The following is a 22,488-nucleotide window of genomic DNA, read 5'->3' on the forward strand; positions in this document are numbered from 1 at the left end:
GAATTTTGTTACAGCAAAGTGACTGATATATTTCCTTTAAGATACCAAAGGTACCAATTATTATTATGATGTCACAAGCACAGATGGTCCTCAACTTCTTACAAAGTGGGTAAGTTTTTAAAAATAGGTTATAGTTTTTATTTTAAAAAAATCAAGGGACTTCCCTGGTGGTGCAGCGGTTAAGAATCCGCCTGCCAATGCAGGGGACACGGGTTCGAGCCCTGGTCCGGGAAGATCCCACATGCCGTGGAGCAACTAAGCCCATGCGCCACAACTACTGAGCCTGTGCTCTAGAGCCTGTGAGCCACAACTACTGAGCCCACGAGCCACAACTTCTGAGCCCACACACCACAACTACTGAAGCCCACACGCCTAGAGCCCGTGCTCTGCAACAAGAGAAGCCACCGCAGTGAGAAGTCCGCGCACCGCAAGGAACAGTAGCCCCTGCTCGATGCACTAGAGAAAGCCCGCCCGCAGCAGTGAAGAACCAATGCAGCCAAAAATAAATAAATTTGTTTAAAAAGAAATCAAAAGTAATATATGCTCCATATAAAAACAGATCATATATAAATTTATAAGAGAAAGTATCAGAATATCTTCCTTTCCCTGGGAATGTCAAATACATTCCCCAGGGATAACCAGTATGGATTTTGAAGCATGTATTTTAGAGGTTTTTAAAGGCACATACAAATATATCTATATCTCTGGCTTTCTCTCTCTATGTGAGTACATAGGGCTACGTAAGTTGGAACCAAAACATATTTATCCAAGGCAGAAAAGACATACAAGATGATACTGATAGTCCCAGGCCCGCTCTCTTATTCTATTTACGCATACTGTATTTTACGATGTAACAAAAACTCATGACAGTAATATTACTGTAAATATCATAGGTAGATCAAGTGGGTTTGGGGATTGGAAGGCTTGTGGAAGCCTTCCTGGAAAACTAGCTCCCAGGCAGGATGAGGTTTCCAGAGGATGCATTCTGGGGCATACGGGGAGGAACCCCAGACCCCTCTAGCTGGAGCCACTCGGGGACTGAGGGGAGGGGGCGTGACTAAAGGACAGTGGGATCAAAGGGATGAAGGGAGACGTCTGGATAGACCACAGGGTCTGTGGGAGCTGAATCAGAAACAATTGGATAAGGACAGAGCAGACGAGCAGCCTGGGGCTCACTGGGCAACTTGGATCCCCAGGGCCGGAACTTCGCCCCAGCCTCTCAGAAGCCTCAGCCTTGGACACCCCTTTGCAGCTTAGACCCATGGCCTGAGGCTCATGAGATAGTTTGAAACATATTATGGGAATCCAGCAACTCTGTGTCTGTGGGTACTATAGACAAGTGACAGTCTCAAGCCCAGGCCCACAAATTGAGGAAGCCCGTTAGCAGGTTTCTGAGCCCTGGATGTGTTAAAATCTTGTCATGTGAAACAGACTCCTGCTCTTTTTTTTTTACATCTTTATTGGAGTATAATTGCTTTACAATGGTGTTAGTTTCTGCTTTATAACAAAGTGAATCAGTTATACATATACATATGCTCCCATATCTCTTCCCTCTTGCGTCTCCCTCCCTCCCACCTTCCCTATCCCACCCCTCCAGGCGGTCACAAAGCACCGAGTCTGTCATACAGAGTGAAGTAAGTCAGAAAGAGAAAGACAAATACCGTATGCTAACACATATATATGGAATTTAAGAAAAAAAAATGTCATGAAGAACCTAGGGGTAAGACAGCAATAAAGACACAGACCTACTAGAGAATGGACTTGAGGATATGGGGAGGCGGAAGGGTGAGCTGTGACAATGCGAGAGAGAGGCATGGACATATATACACTACCAAACGTAAGGTAGATAGCTAGTGGGAAGCAGCCGCATAGCACAGGGAGATCAGCTCGGTGCTTTGTGACTGCCCTTTTTTTTTTTAAGGTAGTTTGACGAGTTTTGATGAACACACATACCTGTATAACCCACACTCCTAGTGCAATAGAGAACATTTCCATCAGCCCCAGAAACCTCCCTTGGGTCACTGCTCAATCAATCTCAGCTGCTCCCCAGACGCAAATACTATTGATTTCTTTCACCATAAATTAGTTTTGCCTTCTCTGGAACTTCATACGAATGGGCTCATACAAGTATGTACCTTTTACGTGGCTTCTCTCCTTAGGATAGTGTTTATAAGCTTTATCCGTGCTCTTTGAGAGTATCAGTAGCTTGTTCCTTTTTATTTCTGAATAGTATTCCATGGTATGAATATCCCACCAATTGTTCATGTTCTTATTGATGGCCACTGAAGTGCTTTCCAGTTTGGGGCAATTTTATGACTGAAGCTGCTAAGAACATCCTGGTAGATCTTTTTGGGGGCTTATGTTTCGTTTCGCTTGGGTGAGTATTCACAAATAGAATCGCAGGTTTGTAGGCAGATGCATGTTTAACTTCATAAGAAAATGTTGGACTGGTGTCCAGAGTGGTCGGTCCATTTTACATCCCTACCAACATGTGTGAGGGCTGCAGCTGCTCCGCAGCCTGGGCACACTTCTTATTTTGTGGTTATAATTCTTATTTCTGTAATGGCTAAAATGTTGAACATTTTTTCAGGTGCTTATTGACCATTTGTATATCTTTCCCTGTGGAATGTCTATTAAAGTCTTTTGCCCCTTTTTATTAGGTTGTTTGTCTTCTTACTAGTGGGTGGAAGGGATCTTTACACATTCTAGATACAAGCCGTTTGTCAGATATATGGATTGAGATTATTTTTCTCCCAGTCCCTGACTTGTCTATTTTCTTTCTTTTTTTTTTTTTTTTTTTGCGGTACGTGGGCTTCTCACTGTCGTGGCCTCTCCCAATGCGGAGCACAGGCTCCGGACGCACAGGCTCAGCAGCCATGGCTCACGGGCCCAGCCGCTCCGCGGCATGTGGGATCTTCCCGGACCGGGGCACGAACCTGTGTCCCCCGCATCGGCAGGCGGACTCTCAACCACTGCGCCACCAGGGAAGCCCTTGTCTATTTTCTTAACAATGACTTTTGATGAGCAAAGTTTTCATTTTATTAAAGTCCAAATTGTAATATTTTATAATGCTTTCTGGATCCTATCCAACAATGGTCTGCCTTCCCCAAGGCTTGAAAATAATCTCATGTTTTTTTCCAGAAGCTTTAAATTTCAGCTTTAGTTTTAACCTTTACTTTCAGGTCTAAGAGTTTCCTCAAGTGAATTTGACATGGCAGGTGGGAGTCAAGGTTTTGGGTTTTTTTCCTTTATGGACACTCAGTTGTTCCAGAACAATTTGGGGGAAATTTTCCTTTTCCTATTGAATTGCTTCGCCAGGTATATTGAAAATCAACTGACCATACATGTTGCGGGTCTGTTTCCAGACTTTCCCTTTTTCCATTTGTATATCTTTTTGCCAGTATCACTTCCTGGCATTGCCAGTACCACTTCCTGAATTCCTCTGTGATTTCTTTTTTGACTCATGGGTTATTTAGAAATGTGTTCGTTAATTTCCAAATATTTGAGAATTTCCTAAACTTTTCATTATTTATATCTCATTTAATTCTGTTGGCTCAGAAGACACCTGTATATTATTTTAATCCTTTTAAATTTATTGGGACTTATTTCAAGGCCGAGCATATGATATACCTTGGTGAATGTTCCATGTGCACTTGCATGTGTATTCTAAAGTTGGGCATATGTTGTATTGGTTCATATTTTCCTCCAAAACTTCTGTATCTTCTCTGAATCTTTCATCTACTTGTCCTACTGTATTGTTTTGGGAGAAGTTTTAACTATACAAGAGAGAAGTGAGAAAATCTCCAACTGTAATTGTGGACGCATCTACTTCTCTCTTTAGTTCTGTCAGTTTTTGCTTCATACATCTGAGCCTCTGTTATTAGGGTTAACACATTTAGCATGGTTAACGCTTTTTACTTCAAAAATGGACTTTTTATCTCTGGTATGTTTCTTATCCTAAATTAATCTTGTCTGTCTGATGTTAAAAACCATTCTAGCTTTCTTTTGATTAGTGTTTTGTTTTTACATCTTTATTGGAGTATAATTGCTTTACAATGATATGTTAGTTTCTGCTTTATAACAAAGTGAATCAGTTATACATATACGTATGTTCCCATATCTCTTCCCTCTTGCGTCTCCCTCCCTCCCACCCTCCCTATCCCCCGCCTCTAGGTGGTCACAAAGCACCGAGCTGATCTCCCTGTGCTATGCGGCTGCTTCCCACTAGCTATCTATTTCACATTTGGTAGTGTATATATGTCCATGCCACTCTCTCACTTTGTCATGTGTTAGCATACGGTATTTGTTTTTCTCTTTCTGACTTACTTCACTCTGTATGACAGACTCTAGCTCCATCCACCTCACTACAAATAACTCAATTTCATTTCTTTTTACGGCTGAGTAATATTCCATTGTATATATGTGACACATCTTCTTTATCCATTCATCCGATGATGGACACTTAGGTTGCTTCTATCTCCTGGCTATTGTAAATAGAGCTGCAATGAACATTTTGGTACATGACTCTCTTTGAATTATGGTTTTCTCAGGGTATATGCCCAGTAGTGGGATTGCTGGGTCGTATGGTAGTGTTTTTATGGTATTAATTTTCCATATTTTGATTTTTAACTTATTTATGTCTTTATATTTAAAGACCATGTATTGTAAAGAGACCATAACTGGGCTTTGGTTTTATTCAACTTGACAATCTCTGCCTTCTAATTGCATTGTTTTATCCTTTTTATATTTAATATACTTATTGATAGGGCTGGGTTTAAGTCTAACATCATTCTATTTATGTTCTGTTTCTACCATGCCTTCTTTACTCTTTTTCTCTCCTTTTCTTCTTCCTTTTGGATTAATTGAATATCCTTATTATTATCTATTCCTCTGAGTTTTCATTTTCAGTGGTTACTCGAGGATTTACAATATCCCTCTCTAACTTACCACATTCAAACGTGTATTAGTATGATACAGCATCATGCATACTGTAAGAAAATTAGAACAGTAATGTCTACTGTAATGTCATGTCACGTCATGTCATGTCATGTCATGTCATTTTAACAGTAATGTCTTCTGTATTGTCTACCTGATGGTAAAGACATCCAGTGAATTTTTCATTTAAGATATATATTTAAATATATATATTTAGTTCTTAAATATATATATATATTTAGTTCTGTCTTTTCCATTTGCCTCTTTTACAGTTTCCTTTCTCTTTAGCTTATCCATTTGATTCTTTCATGTTCTTATTTTTCTTTAAATCCTTAAACACAATTATAATATCTTTCAGAATTTTTTGTCTGCCAATTCCATCATTTCTATCATTTCTGAGTCTGTATTGACTGATTTTTCTACTCATTATGGATCACATTTAAAGATCTTTGCATGTCTAGTAATTTTTAAATTTCTGCCAGACGTTGTAGATACCACATTACTGAGTGGCTTGATTTTGTTATTTTCCTCTCAAGAGTGTTGACTTTTCTTCTGGAAGACAGTTAATTTACTTGGAGATCATTACGTTCATTTTAGGATTGCTTTAAAGCTTTGCTAGGGTGTTTTTCTAGAGTAACCTTTATTCCAGGAATACACTAATCCTACCCCTAAAGTGTGACTTTTCTGGATTCCTTACTGAATGCCCAAGGTGTCCCATGAAGTCTCTCCTCTCTGGCTAGTAAGAATCTCAACTCTGCAAACACAGAATCTCCTAGTGCTGTGTGAGTTCTATAATCTCCGTTTATCTCCCTGTTCCCTGGTAGTTGTTCTTCATCCCACTAACATTGTGGAATCTCTCCCTGTGCGTTTGCAGTTTTACATTCAGCCAGAGACTTCAGGAGAACTCTATACATATTTCTGGAGCTCTTTCTCTGCACGGATCCTTCCTCATGATTACCCAGCCTACTAAATCCAAGCTGCCTCACTAATCCCCAACTCCAATCTCTGTGTCCTCAGTTTAGCAAGACTGTCGTGGTCTGCTTTGGTTCCACCTCCTTTAACTGCAGTCCAGGAAGTATCTCCAGGAAGAAAACCAGGGTACTTGTAAATTTATTCTAATTTATTTTCTTTTCTGAAAAGTCTGTCCTGTGCTGCCTGTTGTCCATCATGTGAAAACAGTTTTTCCGTATGTTTTACAGCCATTTATCGCAGAAAATCTGGTCTGACCAGACCTAGCTTTCGTCCATCTGTATGTCCATTTTGCCTCTCAGTATCTGTATACTTTCTGACTCTAATCTGCCTTCTTGCTTTTGCTCCTAATGTTCTGGTAACTCGTATCCCTTTAGACCACGAGTGCTCAGGACCCAATGTATCTATACAGGTCAGGTGAAAAATACTTATATTTATCACCCGGTGGTGATAAGTATTTATATTTATTACTCAATGACAAACACAAAACCCCTTCAGGAGTTGGAGGATGAAATGATAAAATTCCATAGTTGAAAGACGACACTGATCTTTAGCAGGTGCTGTGGAATGATGCTATTTCTAAGCTCTTGATCATTTGTTCTTCTCAGCTTTTTACTACTATGACCTCAGCCCCTCTATATCTCCCACCCTGCTTCTGCAAAACTACTCAGGAAAGATAGCCAGCCTCTAGCTTCTCTTCTTTCAGAAATTTTGCTCAAAAGCAAAAGCTGCCTGAGATATTTTGTCTCATAGTCTGGAGCCAAAGGAAATTTGGTCCTAAGACGTTTGTTTAAAGCATGGCCCTTTTAACAGGAATTTAAGTTGGCTGTTGCTCCTCTAATGGTTAAAAATCAAAGACGTACGCATTTGGGTAGTTTCCTGGGGTCTTCTGGTGCCGGTGTGGAAACATTGATGACCAAGATTGACATTTCCTTCCTGTGATAGTAGTGGATGATGTCCCTCGATAACTCTGCCCATTACCCTGGTAGCAGTCCTGGGCTACAGGAGTTTGTTCAGGTGGTGCTGAAATTGAAATAGAAGAAATCAGTAAATAATGACTAGAACAGAGAAATATGTGAAATAATTTATTAAACAAACAGAATAGTCGTCTCTGGGAATTAACACTCTTCTCTTTTTACATATTGGCAGGCAGATGAACATGCAAAGAAGACAATAGATCCATAACATTCTAAAACTTTAAGGACCTAACTTTTCGGTAAATATTTAATTTAAAACTCAGAAAAAAATAAGCAGGGCAGAGTGCTTATAACTGGACATTGCACTTGTGTGCAGGCTCTCTTCTATGGATCTCCATTGGGAGATCATGAGAACAACTGGGCAGGTCTCCAGAAAGAGACACATTCATTGGTGTAGGCTGCCGGTGACGACAGGGTGACAGTGAGGAAGACATGAAAACCTTGTGCATTCCCCAAGACTCTTTGCTTATACAAAGCCAAAACCTCAAGCTGCTGGGGAGTGGGGCAGGAAATGGTCCTGCAACCAGGACCAAGGCAAAGATCCACTGCCTCTCGGGGAGGTGTAGGACGAAAATCTTATTACCCTGGAGGAGGGGCAGAAAATTCTCTTGTGCCAGGATACTTCACCAACACAAAACAGAAGTCTGCTACTCTTCCACCCAAGACTCACCCCACATACAAGTTAGAGTTTAGCTCCATGGGAAGAAGGGGCAAGAATACTGAAAAACGTTACCTTCAAAGCCCAGGTGCACAGAGTCTATCTAAGGCTGAGGGTAAACCAGGAAGATAGAGAACGCCTACCTCCACCAAAATCTTAGCAGTGAGTAACAAGAAACAGTAGTCTATCACAAGGGTCAGGTTAGAAGTGTGGCATGACCCACGTCTGTGGTGCAGGCATGCAGTGATTGCTAACAATTGAGAAGGGATTAGGAATACTGAGAAGACTCTTCAGCACCCCAGACCCTACTCCAAGCACAAAGTGATTGCACCCCATCACTGCAGGGATTTGAAACCTGTGGTTCACTTAAGGTAAAAGCAGCAACAAGGAAACTCAAATTCCTTTTATCTGTTAATTGTATCAATTCAATTATCCACATAACATACTGATAAAAGAAGAAGGGTGCCCATTTCAAAGTGTAAATAATATTTGCTTCAAGAGTTATTGTTCCTCTACATATATATCCAGCATTTGATTAAAAATTACAAGACACACCAAAAAAAAAGGAAAAATTAAGCCACTGTTGAGTGATAAACAATCAACAGTGCCAGACTCAGTGATGACTCAGAGCCAGACAGAGGTGTGGAGACTATCTGATTGAGATTATAAGGTAACTGTGATTAATATGTTGAAGGATCTTGTAGTACCATACTACAATATGCATGGATAGGTGAAGAATTTCAGCAGAGGTGGAAACTCTTTTTTTAAAAAAAAAAAAGAAGAAAATGCAAACACTAGAAATAAAATCCATGTTATCAGAGATGAAAAATTCCTTCAATGGACTGATCAAGAGATTAAACACAACTGAGGAAAGTATCAGTGAACTTGAAAATAGATTGATAAATATTAAACTGACATACAAAGAGAAAGAGAAAAAAACAGTGGGGGAAAAAAGTAGAACAAGCATATAAGAGGTATGAGGCAATATGAAATGGTCTAATATTTGGGTGATTGAAGTCCCAAACAGGAAAACAGAGAGAGAGAGAGAGAGAGAGAGAGCAGGGAAAAGAAATATTTGAGCAGTAATGGCTGAGAATTTTACAAAACTAATGAAAACCAACAATCAGCAAACACCAGAAGCTCAGAGAACTTCAAGCAGGATAAATACCATAAATAAATAAGTAAAAAAACAAACAGACTGACTTAGATACACCGTAATCAACTGCTGAAAACTGAAGATGAGAGAAAGTCTTAAAGGCAACCAGAGAAAAAAGAAATATTAGATACAGAGGAACACAGATAAGATTTCCATCAGAAACTACTCAGAACAGAAGATAATAGAGTAACATCTTTAAAGTGGTAAAAGGGGAAAACAATTGTCCACCCAGAATTCTATACCCAACAAAAATTATTTTTTTAAGTTGAAGGCAATATAAAGACTCTTTCTGACGTACAAATGCTGAAAGACTTCATCATCAACAGACTTGTATTACAAGAAATGGTAAAGGTTAAGTTTTTTACAGGAAGAACACGACATCAGATGGAAACAAAAAGAAACGAAGCACAGCAGAAATGGTAGAAATAAATAATGAAAGTAAATATAAAAGATTTTTTAAATTTATAATTGCTTTAAAACATGACTGTTCAGGGCAAAAATAGTATCAATTTATTGTGGGATTTCTAACATAATAGAAGTAAACTCTTTGAGAACAATAGCACAATATTTCGGGAGGGAGGAAATAGTACAATGTTGTAAGGTTCTTACATTATACATCAAGTAAAATAATATTATTCGTAGGTGGAATATGAGGAGTTAATGATGTATATTGTAAACATTAAAAAATACTAAAATCAGTGGTAATGAGGCAATACAAAATACTCAATTAATGCAAAGGCAGAGAAAGATGAAAAAAGGAACAAAATTCACATAGGACAAGTAGAAATAACTAATTTGATGGTAGATTTAAATCCAACCAGGTTAACAATTACATTAAATGCAAACAGTCTAAACATCTCAATTAAAAGACTGAGGGAAAAAAAAGTTATATCGGGCTTCCCTGGTGGCGCAGTGGTTGAGAGTCCACCTGCCGATTCAGGGGACGCGGGTTCGTGCCCCGGTCCAGGAAGATCCCACATGCCACGGAGCAGCTGGGCCCGTGAGCCATGGCTGCTGAGCCTGCGTGTCTGGAGCCTGTGCTCCGCAACGGGAGAGGCCACAACAGTGAGAGGCCCGCGTACCGCAAAAAAAAAAAAAAAAAAAAAAGATATATCATCCAAATGCTAGTAAAAATAGAGCTCTTACGGCTGTATTCATTTCAGCAAAAGTAGACTTTAGAACAAGGACTATTTCTAGAGATAAGGAGAGATATTACATAATGATAAAGGGGTCATTTCTTCAAAAAGACAACAATCCTAAGTGTGTCTGTGCCTGACAAAGAGCTCCAGAATATATAAAGCAAACACAAAACTGAAACGAACAGCTGAAGCTGGAAACGTCACCATTCATTTCTCAGTAAGCAATAGAACAGGAGACAGAAAATTAGTAAGGATTCAGAAGAGCTACACAATACTAACCAACTTGACCTAATTGGCTTTTGTAGAACACTCTACCCAACAATAGCAGAAGCCAGATTCTGCATGTGAAACAGTCACCAAGAGGACCTCATTCTGAACCACAAAACAAGCCTCAACACATTGAAAATAAATGAAATCATAAGGCGTGTTCTCTGACCACAACACAATGAAACCGTAAACAAAGCTACTGCGTATTGTGCTACTCCTGGAGTAGAAAAATACAGAGCGCATTGGAGCTCTCAGGAAGCTCTCATTGCCCTTGCTTACCTGGGGCATCCAAACGTTCCGTGGATAATGGAGAGGGCTCACAGGATGGTATCGTGCAGTATTCCCACCTCACTTCACTGTTGGTTGTATAGCACCATGGACCTGTTTCTCCATCAGGGTTACGACAATAGTTTTCTTCCAAATTTCTGAAAAAGAAGCGACTGTGAGTTTGGTTTTCCAAAAAGGCTAAAGATATAACAAAGTGCACACATGCTTGTTAATAGTGATGCTGGCTATGTATCCAGCTAATTCTCTAGAATTATACAAACTGGATAATGGGTGGGAACTTAAGCAGAGCAGGATTCCAGAGAATTATGGCACAGATGCTTCTCTTGGGTGAATGATTGAGATATATTCCTGGGCTATGTCTAATGGAGCAAAATCGGTCTTTTCCCATGGCTTTGGGCGCTGTGCTCTATGCTGGAAACACAATGGGTATTTTCTACACTGCTTTGCCTCCAAAAGCGTATAGCATGGCCCTGGAATTTAAATGTTCTCAAGCCTTACTGTACGTTTAGTACAAACGTCAAAATGTTGCTGAAACCCACTCCGAGGTTACTGATTTAGTAGATCTACGATAGGGTCCAAGAATTTGCATTTCTAACAAATTTCCTGATAATGCTGCTGCCGCTGGCCTGGGAAACCACATTTTGAGAACCAGTGTTCTAGGAGAATCAGCGCTAAATTTCACTTCCCTTGCATGTGACTTGGACAGTTTTCATTCCCAAATGCTGTAAGCCTAGGTTTCTATTGTCACTGACTCCAAGGCAAAGTCAATGGGATTTCACTTTCCATCCAGCTGCCCGGGAAGAGACCGGAGCAGACTTACCTGCAGGGAAAGTTTTCTGGGGTCCTGTTGTGCTTGTGGGGTGTCTGCTCACCCCAGCGTTGACAGGTGTGCCCAGATACGGTGACAGCCACTGTCCCTCTATAGTTTTCGCCTCTTCCCTTCAGACACTGATATGTTGGCCCAGAAGATGGTGGCGGTGTTGCTTAAATGGGAAAAATACATGACAAGTGAATGTTTTTTAAGCAAAGGATTCACAGATGGATATTATGGGGGAATGGATGGATGCAGGGAGCGTCAGCCTGTCTTCTTTTCCACTCATCCTCCCAGATATTGGCATGTGAAAATTTTTTATCATTTTTCAGAAGAAGTTGATGTGGTAGAATCGATGTTTCCAAGACCATCTCATGAGGAACTCCTCCAGGGACAAGACCCTTGGAATAGATGCTGCTTTCTGTATTCTGTTTTCTCTATATTCTCAGCTCATCACACAAGGTAAGGATCAACATGTGTCACATCCCACCCCAAATCTGCATGTGTACCAACAATCCAACTTCCTTTATGAAAAATAAAGTATTCATTAAGTAAACATAACTGGACCCCCAATATTCTGCAAAGCCAAACAACAGAGTCCGTGGGAAGAAAGAAAATAGTGTCTCCAAGGAAAAGGGTATGCAGTGAGAAGTCAAGAAATTCTTAAGACACACTGCCATATATAAAACAGGTAAATAAAAACTTACTGTATAGCACATGGAACTATATTCAATATCTTGTAATAAACTATAATGGAAAAGAATTGGGTGAAAAAGAATATATATATATATGTATATATATATCTATATCTATATCTATATATCTATAACCAAATCACTTTGCTGTACACCCAAAACTAACACAATATTGTAAATCAACTGTACTTCAATTAAAAAAAAAAAGTCTCAAGAAAAAAAAGAAGATGACAGAAAGAGAAACTGCTGCTCGTCAGGAAGGAGGGTACCGAGGCACCTCAGCGTCCCGAAGGGTGACCTTCAGAGCGAAGAACAGGAAGCCGGCCCTCACGGCCTGCTAAGTCCTTCTTAACGGTCTCAGGTGCCCTTGTTCAGTGCCTTGCTTCAAATTCTCATAGAAGGAAAATATTATAAAATTGTTTTCTCCAACTCATTCCTGCGAGGTCTACCATTTCATCTTCTCTCCCGACCTCTCTTCTCCTCTTGCTCCCTCCCAAGCTGAACATACTGAAAAGCTGGACATCCAGAGACACCTCTGTGCTTACAATTAAAAAGAACTCTGGTTGATAATGAAATCCATGTACCAGAAGGCATGGGTCTGATTTGCCTTTAGCGCTAGAGAACCATAAGGGTCAGAGATGGCTCCCAAAAGCCTACATTCATCTGTACTCAAAAAAGGCAGAAGTCTATGTTACGGGACCAAAAAAACCCCATAGTAACTAGATACTCTGATCAATTACCTATAGTAACCAATAAATTGTTCTAAAAGAGTAATCACATCCCACGGAATTTATAGGGCAATTTTCAGGCATGGCACTCTTGTTACCAAGAGAGGGACAGGTGAAGATCCCTGAGGACTGGGTATGAGCATACTTACTACATCTCGGGATGTCACAGAATTCCCAGCGTTTGCTGGGATCGGTGGTGAAACACCATGGGCGGGGCTCCCCATCAGGGTTACGACAGTAATTCATCTTCAGATTCTTGTTTGGAAATCTGAACGTGCAAGAAAGATTTTAACAGCACTGAACATTTACATCCACGGATGAGAATCATTTCAAATGAGCAAATATTGAGCACCTGCTGTGTGCTAGGCACAGGGAGGCAGCCAAGGAGGTGACTGGGTGAAGGTTATCCTCAATGTGATGACAATCTCATAAGAAAGATTAGCCGAGTATTCTAAGGATTGTTTTTCTAACAGTTTACATGTGCAAAAGTCATAGAATGGGATCAACTTTATCATTTTGGCCATCTGTAAAACCAACGTAAGCCAACTCCAATTATTCAGCTGCAAATAATAGCAATTTTTAAAACACAAAGTACTTACTGGCTAGAGATAGTCATCTAGTAAACAGTACAGCTGAGAAGTTGGTGCCTTCATAGTTTAAGGGAATTGTCCTCCTGATCTACCCAGTTCTGGTCCTGCTAGCCTTCAAGCTTATAGAAACTGAGGCGGATAAGCTATGCTCCCGTGTGCAGGCCAGAGAGTCCCCTCAACCACAGGGACCCAGTGACTGAGGCTGCGAGTTGCACGCCACGCCTCGTGCCCCTCTGGGCTCATTTCACGTCCCTTCCTGAGACCGCAAATGCTTAGTCAGGATGGACAGAGCAACCAGCAGCGGCTTAAGCAATCCTCTTGCAGGATTGCTTTCCTGAAAGTAAATTTACCCAATTCTGAGCCTTGAGGCTTTACTGTATTTCTTCTTTGGAATACAATAGGGAAAGGAAAATGCAAACAGCTGTGTTTTAAGATAGCTATTTGGAATAGAAGGTACAGAAATTCAGTGGAGCTGTTTTCTACACTGAAATATGTGACTTAGTCTCTTTGCCTATATGTTTTTATAAGCCCCGTTATAATCCTATAGTAGTCCTAGAAAGAAGAGAAAGACCGAAGCAGCTACAGAGAGGGAGGTGTTTTAAGTACAATTAATGCGTACAATTAAGTACAGTTAATTAGAAGACGTAGAACATTGTACTGTAGAACTAATCATTATTTTCTAGATCAGAGACTCTTATTTCTATTATAGATTCATGATCCCCTTTGAGAAGCGAGTGAAAGTTAGGAATCCTCAACCCCAGAAAAATGTACTGATATAAATACACATAAAATGTTGAGGGGTCCACAAAGCCCTAAAGCCCATCCACAGATCATAGGCTAGGAAGCCTTGACTCTCATCACTATGAAGGAAAAGGAAAGGAAGAAAGAGAAGAGGGAAATATTTGGAAAATACACAAGTGAGATGTATCTGTTTTTCTTAAATTTTTTTTTTTTTTTGCGGTACGCGGGCCTCTCACTGTTGTGGCCTCTCCCGTTGCGGAGCACAGGCTCCGGACGCGCAGGCTCAGCGACCATGGCTCACGGGCCCAGCCGCTCCGCGGCATGTGGGATGTTCCCGGACCGGGGCACGTACCCACGTCCCCTGCATTGGCAGGCGGACTCTCAACCACTGCGCTACCAGGGAAGCCCCTCTTAAATTTTAATGCGCCTACGAAGTAGCCGGGAATCTGGTTATAAGGCAAATTCAGATTCAGTGGGTCTGAGATTCTGCATTTCTAACAAACTCTCAGATGATATCACTCTACCATGGACCACATTTTGAGTAGTAAGAATGTATCCTTCATTTGCAGTCATGTGGGAAGATTCAAACTTTGAAATTCAAAAACATCAGGTATGTTCACTTTTTGAGGAATGCTAAAATACCTAAATAACATTAAATTACCCATAACGCTGCAGAGTCATAAACATCTAATTCCACCCCCGGTGAGACTTACTTGGCAGGAATGTATCCATGAGCATGGGGGCTCTGAGAGTCCCACGCCTGGCAATCAAGTCCAGACACGGTCTTGGAAATTTTGCCCTCGTAATGTTCTCCACTGCAATGCATACATTCATCTGGGCAGAACGGACAAGAAGGAAAGGAAGAAAGAAACTGAAATGGACGAAGCGAAACGGAGTAAAAACTAGAATTCCACTAGACATGTCTAATACCTTTGCCGCTTGTTCGAGGTACTTTTCCCACAATCACTTGGCAACAAAACTGGCAATAAAGGCTTAACTTTCTAATACAATCTATAACGTCATTCTCTTTTTCAAATGGGAAAATTAGTATATTTTGGTTAATACCTTCTCAACTATTACAGTCTTGACCAAATCCAGAAACTCCATGATGCCATGTCTTCAAAGTGGGATGTGTGGTCCTTGGTGGGTGGGAAGGGGGTGGGGGAGAGGTTGAACATAACCTCAGGAGTCTGTAAGTTCTCTACTAGAATTTTTTGATATTTGGGGTCCCCATTCCAATAGCGGTCTTTAAAAATTTCTATGAAATTATTCTGGTCGTGTGGATAACTGCCAAATAAGCCAGCACCCTCTCAGGATTTTAGTGCTAGGGTTCCTGCTCGTGTTCATGACCTCACGTGGGAACAATGTGGTAATAAGGAAAACAGAAGCAGACTTGATGCAAAAATGATGCTCTCATGTCAGTGAAGGGCCAAATGACCGCATAACAGAGTGTACAGGTAAAGGATCCCCATGGTTGGAATAGAAAAAGTGATGGGGAAGTGAGGCTTCACGTGGTACATACACTATCCATGTGGTTACACATATCTCACCCTTGTTCATTCCCCCATTGCACCAATAAATAGAGCAGGAAATGTGAAACGAAGATTTTTCAATAGGATGTTTTAAATCTTTAGCATTGACTTTTGAGGTGCACTATTAAATTGATTGGTCCATTAAAATGATACAATCCTGACTTAAAAACGGGTTCATTGCTTGGTTTCAATGAAACAACAAAGTCTACCGTGTTAAATTAATATTGTGTATTTGAATTGTATTGATTTTGTGATTTTATTTTAATGATTTAATTGCAAATATGTTTTTGGCTTTATACTGTGTCAGAGCTTTAAGCATAAGAAGTTTGCATCTAGAGTTTATATCTAGTTTTATATTAGTCCCTGTTGAAGTACATTTTAATAAAAATAATTTAGATCAATCACGGAAAATGTGCAAAATTGGGCCTTTCCAAGAGGTCATGTGTTACTTGATTCTGTCAAACACGGCACTGATTGATTATTAATATCCCTGTAGAACATTGATTTACAGCAAATTACTCCACAGACGAAGGGCAGATAGGAAAGCATTTTCTAGAGCCATCCCTGACCTTCACATTGAGGAATGTCGCAGTAGTCGTATCTCGTGCCTGGATCTGTGGTGTAACACCAAGGTCCCTTCTTATCATTGTCTGGGTTCCTGCAGTAGTTCTCATCCAATCCCGCTAAAGGATACTTTTCAGGTGAAAAGCTGTGGAGGATGAAAAAGAACCACTTTGACTATATTTTTAAGATCAGCATGTCATCAGCAAGGCAGGATAAGACACCCTCTCTTTCCCGTCTGTGATTCGAGGTGGCGTCATCCAAATGCATTTCGGCTATGTGCTAGAGCGTTCGTGTCACCCAATTCTCAGTATCTCTGCTGATAGCCTGCTTCAGTAGAGTAGCTAATATTACTATTATTACTATGTGGACAGCCAAGTCCTGGAAGTAGAGCCAAAGTGTCTTTATGCACAGTAGAAATACAAAGCCCTCAGAAGCCTGCCAAATTCACGATGCATTCCTAACACCTGCTTTTGTCAGTTGCCCTTCTCTCTGTAAAAGTAATAGAAGTTAACACCCTTTTATCTGTGTGAACTCTGCACGAGGTATTACACTAAAATTTCTCTATGCATTCTCTAATGTAGTCTTAATAAAAATCCCTCTCAGGAAGGTGTTATTATCCCCATTTTACAGATGAGAAAACTGAGGCACAGCCATGTGAAACAAATCAAATCTTGCCTAAGCTTGAGCAGTTCATAAGTAGTATCTCAAGGGTTTAAAGTCAGATCTGTCTGATGCCAAATTCTACATCCTCTCTGAGATGCATCCAGAATTAATGGGAGACTGGGAGGATGGAGTGAAGCTCATTTTCAGAGATGAGTTGCTGTATAGCGATAAGAAATTAGATTAAAAACCTAAGAAATTAGATTAAAAACCTAAGACTTGGGACTCCCCTGGTGATCCAGTGGTAAAGAATCTGCCTTGCAATGCAGTGGATGCAGGTTCGATCCCTGGTTAGGGAACTAAGATCCCACATGCTGTGGGGCAAATAAGCCTGTGCGCCACAACTACAGAGCCCTGGAGCCTGCCCGCCACAACTAGAGAAGAGAAAAAACCCACATGCCACAACCAGAGAGAAGCCCGTGCACCTCAACGAAAGATCCCGCATGCCTCAACAAGGATCCCGCGTGCCTTGACTAAGACCCGATGCAGCCAAAAATAAATTAAAAACAAAAACAAAAACAAAAACTAAGACTTGAAATCTGAAATGGTAGCTCTTGTTTCTGGTTCTTCTATGTACCTGTGTTTGGTAGATTTGGTCCTCCCAGGATCTCAGTTTCCTCATCTGCTGGGGTAAAGACGGCCTATATTATCTCTAAGGCCCTTGACATTCCATGATTTGGCCATTTGGTTTAATCATTTTAACCTCAATAAGCCTTAATGTGCTGGAAATATGAGACCTGCCCATCTCATAGGGATGCATAAAGGCAATTTGCTTGGGTAGGTGAGGGGGAAGGGTCATAGACACTAAATTCCCACTTGATAAGCATTGTTAATGAGAACTTAATCCACCTAATACCATATTGGGCAAAGCCCCAAAAGGATGACACTAAAATAAATAATAGGCAAGTTGCAAGATAATCTGTTTTTCACAATGTTGAGGTGAACACATGGTATATTTGATTTAGACTAATTCACTTCTAAGCATAGTCATCTTTGGTCTTTTCTCAGATTCAGCCTAGAATTCATGGTTTTATAGTTCTTTTGTATTGTTCTCAGTCTTCCAGAAAAGCATATATGTAAGAATGAATGGAAAGCAGCCATTGTCTGCTTTTATTCCATAAATAATCGAACGGTTCTGCCCCAGCATCAAGAAGTTTCTCCCCATACCTGCTAGTCACATGATCTGGTTTGAGTCAGAAATAATGGAATCACTCTGAGTATAAGAGGTGAACATGGAGACGAAAGAGAAAGTCTTACTTGGGTACGTGCGGAGAATTGTCACTCCATTTTTGACAGGCGACACCACTCTTTGTTTTGGCCATGGTCCCCCTGTAATTCTTCCCAGTTCCAGTCTTGCACTCTGAAAGGTACACTGTAAGGAAGTCCAAACAGTGGTCAAACCCTTTCACAACAAGAAGAATCATGAAGAAGCCCTGCACTACTTGAACACATTGAGAGAAAGGACGCCATTGCCTGCTATCTAAAAAGACAGTCTTTTACATCTAAGAGTTACAGTTAACTAAGCCACGTGGGGCATTGCTTCCTTTACTCAAAACTACCGCCCCTCCCTGTGCCGGGCAGATGCTGGGTGCTGGGGATGCTGGGAACACCAAGAGTAGGAACCGCACAGGCCCTGCCCTCGTGGAGCTTACATTCCAGTGGAGTCATGGGGGCCGGTTACAGAAAGTAATCAAGAACACAGATTGTGAAATAGACAACCTTGTGGTGACACATGTAACAGAGAAAATAAATAGCATCATGAGAAAGTGGATGGGAAAGGGGATGGGGGCTTCTTCACAAGGTGGGCAGCAGGTTTTCAGAGGTTGAAAGAGATCCAAGCCACTTCTACTTTTGGAAGGTCCCAGTAGTATTTTAAATATGAAAAAAGTGTCAAACAGGTGATATGACTGTGGTCTACTTTCAATGTTTACAGAAGATGCTCGCAACCAGCCTCCACTTAACCAACGCACCGGTTGCCCAGTGGGCCCCATCCTGCCTTTAAACACGCTGCCAGGTGCCCACCTATGGCCCACTTGTGGCAGGGTGGGCATCTGCGGCTGGCAGGCCACTTTCGGGTGTGCCCACCCACTGTGTTCCTACCAGTTTGGTTATATGCTTACCAAGAATCAGTTGCTTTTATTTCCAAAACTTTTTATACAACTCTATTTGATTACAGATGATCTAAACTGAGAAATGAATGGGGGGAAAAATGGAGCTTTTTAAAAAAATTAAGTTGAATGGTTTCAAGGATTTGAAAGAGTTGAATAGTATTTTTTTTTGAATTTTATTTTATTTATCTTTTTATACAGCAGGTTCTTATTAGTTATCTATTTTATACATGTGAGTGTACATATGTCAATCCCAAACAATAGCTATTGTTGATTGAGTACGTGCCAAGTGCAGGGCTCAGTGCCAGCTTCCTTACATTTATTCATCATAATCCCTGCAACAAATCTGTAAGGCTGGAATAAGGTCAACACGCATCTCTGCACAATGCTTTGTTGCCTCTTGTTCCATTACAAACTCTCAGCAGGAAAGAGTAGTGCGGATGGAACAGGCAAAAAAAAGAGAAATGGAACCCGTGGTGTAGTAGGGAAGAACAAATCTGATTCCATATTGGATCTGTGTCTTTCACTTTTGTATTCTGTTGCTTTTGCTACAAGTTAAGAATGTTGCCTATAACCTGAAATACATAGGATAGCCCATTCTCAAGGCTCTGACCTCTAAAGGTAGAACACTTTCCCATTCATATAGAGACCAAAGGTTGCAGAACAGAGAATAACACTTATCTCGTTGGAGGTTTATAGGAACATTGTGACAGGACTTATGTGGCCAGCTGCAAGAGCAAAGGATTCCTACACCAAGAAGTCTGCAGCAACCAACCTCAGCCCAACCTCCCCTTTTAGTATAAAAGAAGCCTGAATTCTAATCAGGGAAGATGGTTCTTTGGGACACTAGTCCACCATCTTCTTGGTTGGCTGCCTTTCTGAATAAAGTCTCTATTCCTTGTCCCAGCAAATCATCTCTTGATTTATTGGCCTGTCCTGCAGGTAGCAGGACTCGAGTTGAATAGTTTTAAAAATTGTCATCATATCCACTGAGAGCAATCCATTCATATAGTTGATATGAGTTTGAAGAGAAGGACACTACTTATCGTAGACAAGTCACTAGAGTGTGGTTTATGCAAGAAATGTACCAGATAACTCCTGTTGGTGGCCCCAGGTTCAAAGAAAAAAAGCCTCTGCTTTACATCAAAAGGTGCCAATGTAAGCTTCTGTTTTCGGTGAAAATATAAAATATTTAAGGTATATTTGTGTCATCTTTTACGATTCCCCACTTTAGCCAAGTTTTTAAATTAATCAATCAATTATCTGGGGAAAGGACTTCTAACACACCTACAGCAGCTACTGCTTTAAACCCAACGCTCTATATAAAGATGACAGATATATCTTCATTGAGATATATTATTATAGTAGATATATTACACTTATCAAAAAGGTAAACTCAAGGCACTTTGGAGGCCAAGGGTCAGGGGAGACTTTTCAAAGGAGGTGATGCTTGAGCTGAAATCTGGGAGATGAGAAGGAGCTGGAAGAACAGAGGAGGGTCCAGGGTGAAGAGGTGTGTGCTTGCCCTGCTGGAGCGGGGGCAGATGTAAGCCCCGCACATGAGGTAGGCTTAAATAATACAGGGCCCTGCAGCAATTGGTGGGTATTTCGACTGTCTTCTAGGGCACTAAAGGTTTGAAGCAGGGAAGTTACAGACCAGCCGCCGCGGTGGTACAGCCAGTGATGATGGCGGCTTAGACCCAAGGGGCAGCAGTGGCCATGGTGGCAAAAGTAGAGATGTAACTAATTTGACACTGACCATTCCCAGAAAAACCCTGGCAGGTAATTTAACAGTGGGTCAATATTCCACAGTAAAGAAACAAGCACCAAAAAATGACTGACTTTTGACCTCTCTTTTATTTGTATGTACCCGCCAGAGTTTATATAACCTTTTGCTCCTTTCCATCACCTTGAAAACAGGCAACTCTTCAACTATCCAAACTAAGCCTAGAGGTCACCCCCATGATCCTCTGGTTAACAATTTACAAAGGGCATGTTTAAATGTTAGCATTTTGCAGAGAGTATCCCACCAGCCTTTTTAAAAATCTGACGAACAGTGGGATTGTAAGAACTAGTAACGTCAACGGATAAACTTCAGATTTAATCTGCACTTTAGACTCAAGGATTAGAGCTAAACAGTGGGCTGGAAGTGTGTATAGCAGACGCACAGGTAATTAAACCTAAGAAGATGAACCAATGTGTAGATAGAATCCTAACCTAAAAAAACACTTCTCAAAATCTTATTTAGAGTTTTGTGGGGAAACTAGAATGTTGTAAGCCATTGTCAAGAATCAGTGAGATAGGATGTTTCTGGTTGAGTTCAACACCTCTGATACAGAATATTTGGAGAGCAAAATTGTTATCAGAATAGTCTTACTACCTCGCCAGCAACAGAGAATAGGAAATAGTTTTGAAAGCATCGTTATTCACTTAAATCTTCGTACAGACTTAATGAACTTTTACACATCTCAGAAGACATGCAACTTCCGTAGGAATCTAGGCCACCCGTGATCCTAGACAACGAAAGATCTAGAGTTTTCAAGGAAACTATGGAAAAGGAATTGCAACTTCTGCACATTTTCAAAGTCTAAGGGAAATACAGACCATGCCTGAAAAAAAGTGGAACATGTAAGAGTGAAAATAAGGATATTTTCTCTATTTAAATGTTACTGCAGATTGAAAACACCTCAGTTTTGCTATTTCTCCAGGTTTCAGACCAAGGACTGTGGTCCCTGCAGAACAAAACACCAAGATCATAAGAAACTTGTAGACTCTCCCTCTTCTCCTTAAAAATAAAATAAAATCTTCAGTATCTTATTTTCAGGGTCATAGAGGTGGAAGTGATTTTGTAAATCCAATCCCTTCGTTTTTAAACCAAGAGAAATGAAACTTAAAAGGTAAAGTCATATATACAGGTTGACGTAGTGGGTTAGTGGCCAAATCTTCTGACTCCAAATTCAATTTCACTACGCCATAGCGCCTCCATTCGCTGGTCTGATAAATTAGACATTAAACGGGCTGGGGGAGGGAAGGGGGAGGGGAATGGGGAGAAGGAAGAAAACGTTGTACGTACTTCTCTTCTCAAATAAAACGACATCCCTCATCCTAAGGACTGGGGAAAACTTGCTGTTTTCAGCCATTATCACACATTGTTGTTCTTTACTGTGATACTGGAATGCCCTGCAGAAGAGAACCAGAAAACACAACTCTTTTCCTTTATTTAAGGAAAGCAAAGTTTTATTCATAAGGAAGAGACTAAAGATAACTCTCTTGGTGAATCAAGGAGCTCAGAATTTGTTACTTCCAATTCAACCTGGCACTGTATCGATGAAGTATCGTCAAAGGATGCAGCAACATGGTAGCTCCTCTTGTTTTCTTCTACCTTTACCTTCTCCCCCTGCAAATTTTCGCGCTTTTTCCCCCCTCTGTTTCAACTGCTTTATTCTTTCTTCACTAGTTTTCTTAATGAAGTACCAGAATATTTGCTTTGTGCTGGAAAGAAGCAACTGAGTGCTTTAAACCCACTCCTGAGAGGGCCCACGTGGACTCCTGTAACTTCCCCTTGACCATGTCTCTGCATTCTACTCCCTTCCCCTCACACCTCCCTGCACTGTACCTCAGTCCTGCATGGATGCTGAGTCTGGCATCAAAGCCGTCCATGGCTTCCTTT

At 40.8% G+C, this 22,488-nt stretch overlaps 1 protein-coding gene across 4 annotated transcripts in view; it reads right to left on the minus strand.

Moving 5' to 3' along the window:
• The window catches only part of PLG (plasminogen), a 44,375-nt gene that overhangs the window by 16,456 nt on the left and 5,431 nt on the right, over positions 1-22,488 (minus strand). For 3 of the 4 annotated variants that reach the window (XM_073789805.1, XM_019951458.2, XM_019951459.2), the window contains exons 3-10: positions 21,892-21,998; positions 17,968-18,082; positions 16,056-16,195; positions 14,668-14,788; positions 12,773-12,891; positions 11,210-11,372; positions 10,381-10,526; positions 6,768-6,927 (exon numbers count right to left, since the gene is read on the minus strand). In XM_073789805.1, the coding sequence (XP_073645906.1) occupies positions 6,768-6,927; positions 10,381-10,526; positions 11,210-11,372; positions 12,773-12,891; positions 14,668-14,788; positions 16,056-16,195; positions 17,968-18,082; positions 21,892-21,998 (1,071 nt within the window). Of the gene's footprint in view, positions 1-6,767; positions 6,928-8,673; positions 8,680-10,380; positions 10,527-11,209; positions 11,373-12,772; positions 12,892-14,667; positions 14,789-16,055; positions 16,196-17,967; positions 18,083-21,891; positions 21,999-22,488 lie in introns of all 4 variants that reach the window. The other variant, XM_019951457.2, reaches the window with a different exon arrangement.

Source organism: Tursiops truncatus, chromosome 12, assembly GCF_011762595.2.
Source record: "Tursiops truncatus isolate mTurTru1 chromosome 12, mTurTru1.mat.Y, whole genome shotgun sequence".
NCBI classification, from domain to species: domain Eukaryota; kingdom Metazoa; phylum Chordata; class Mammalia; order Artiodactyla; family Delphinidae; genus Tursiops; species Tursiops truncatus.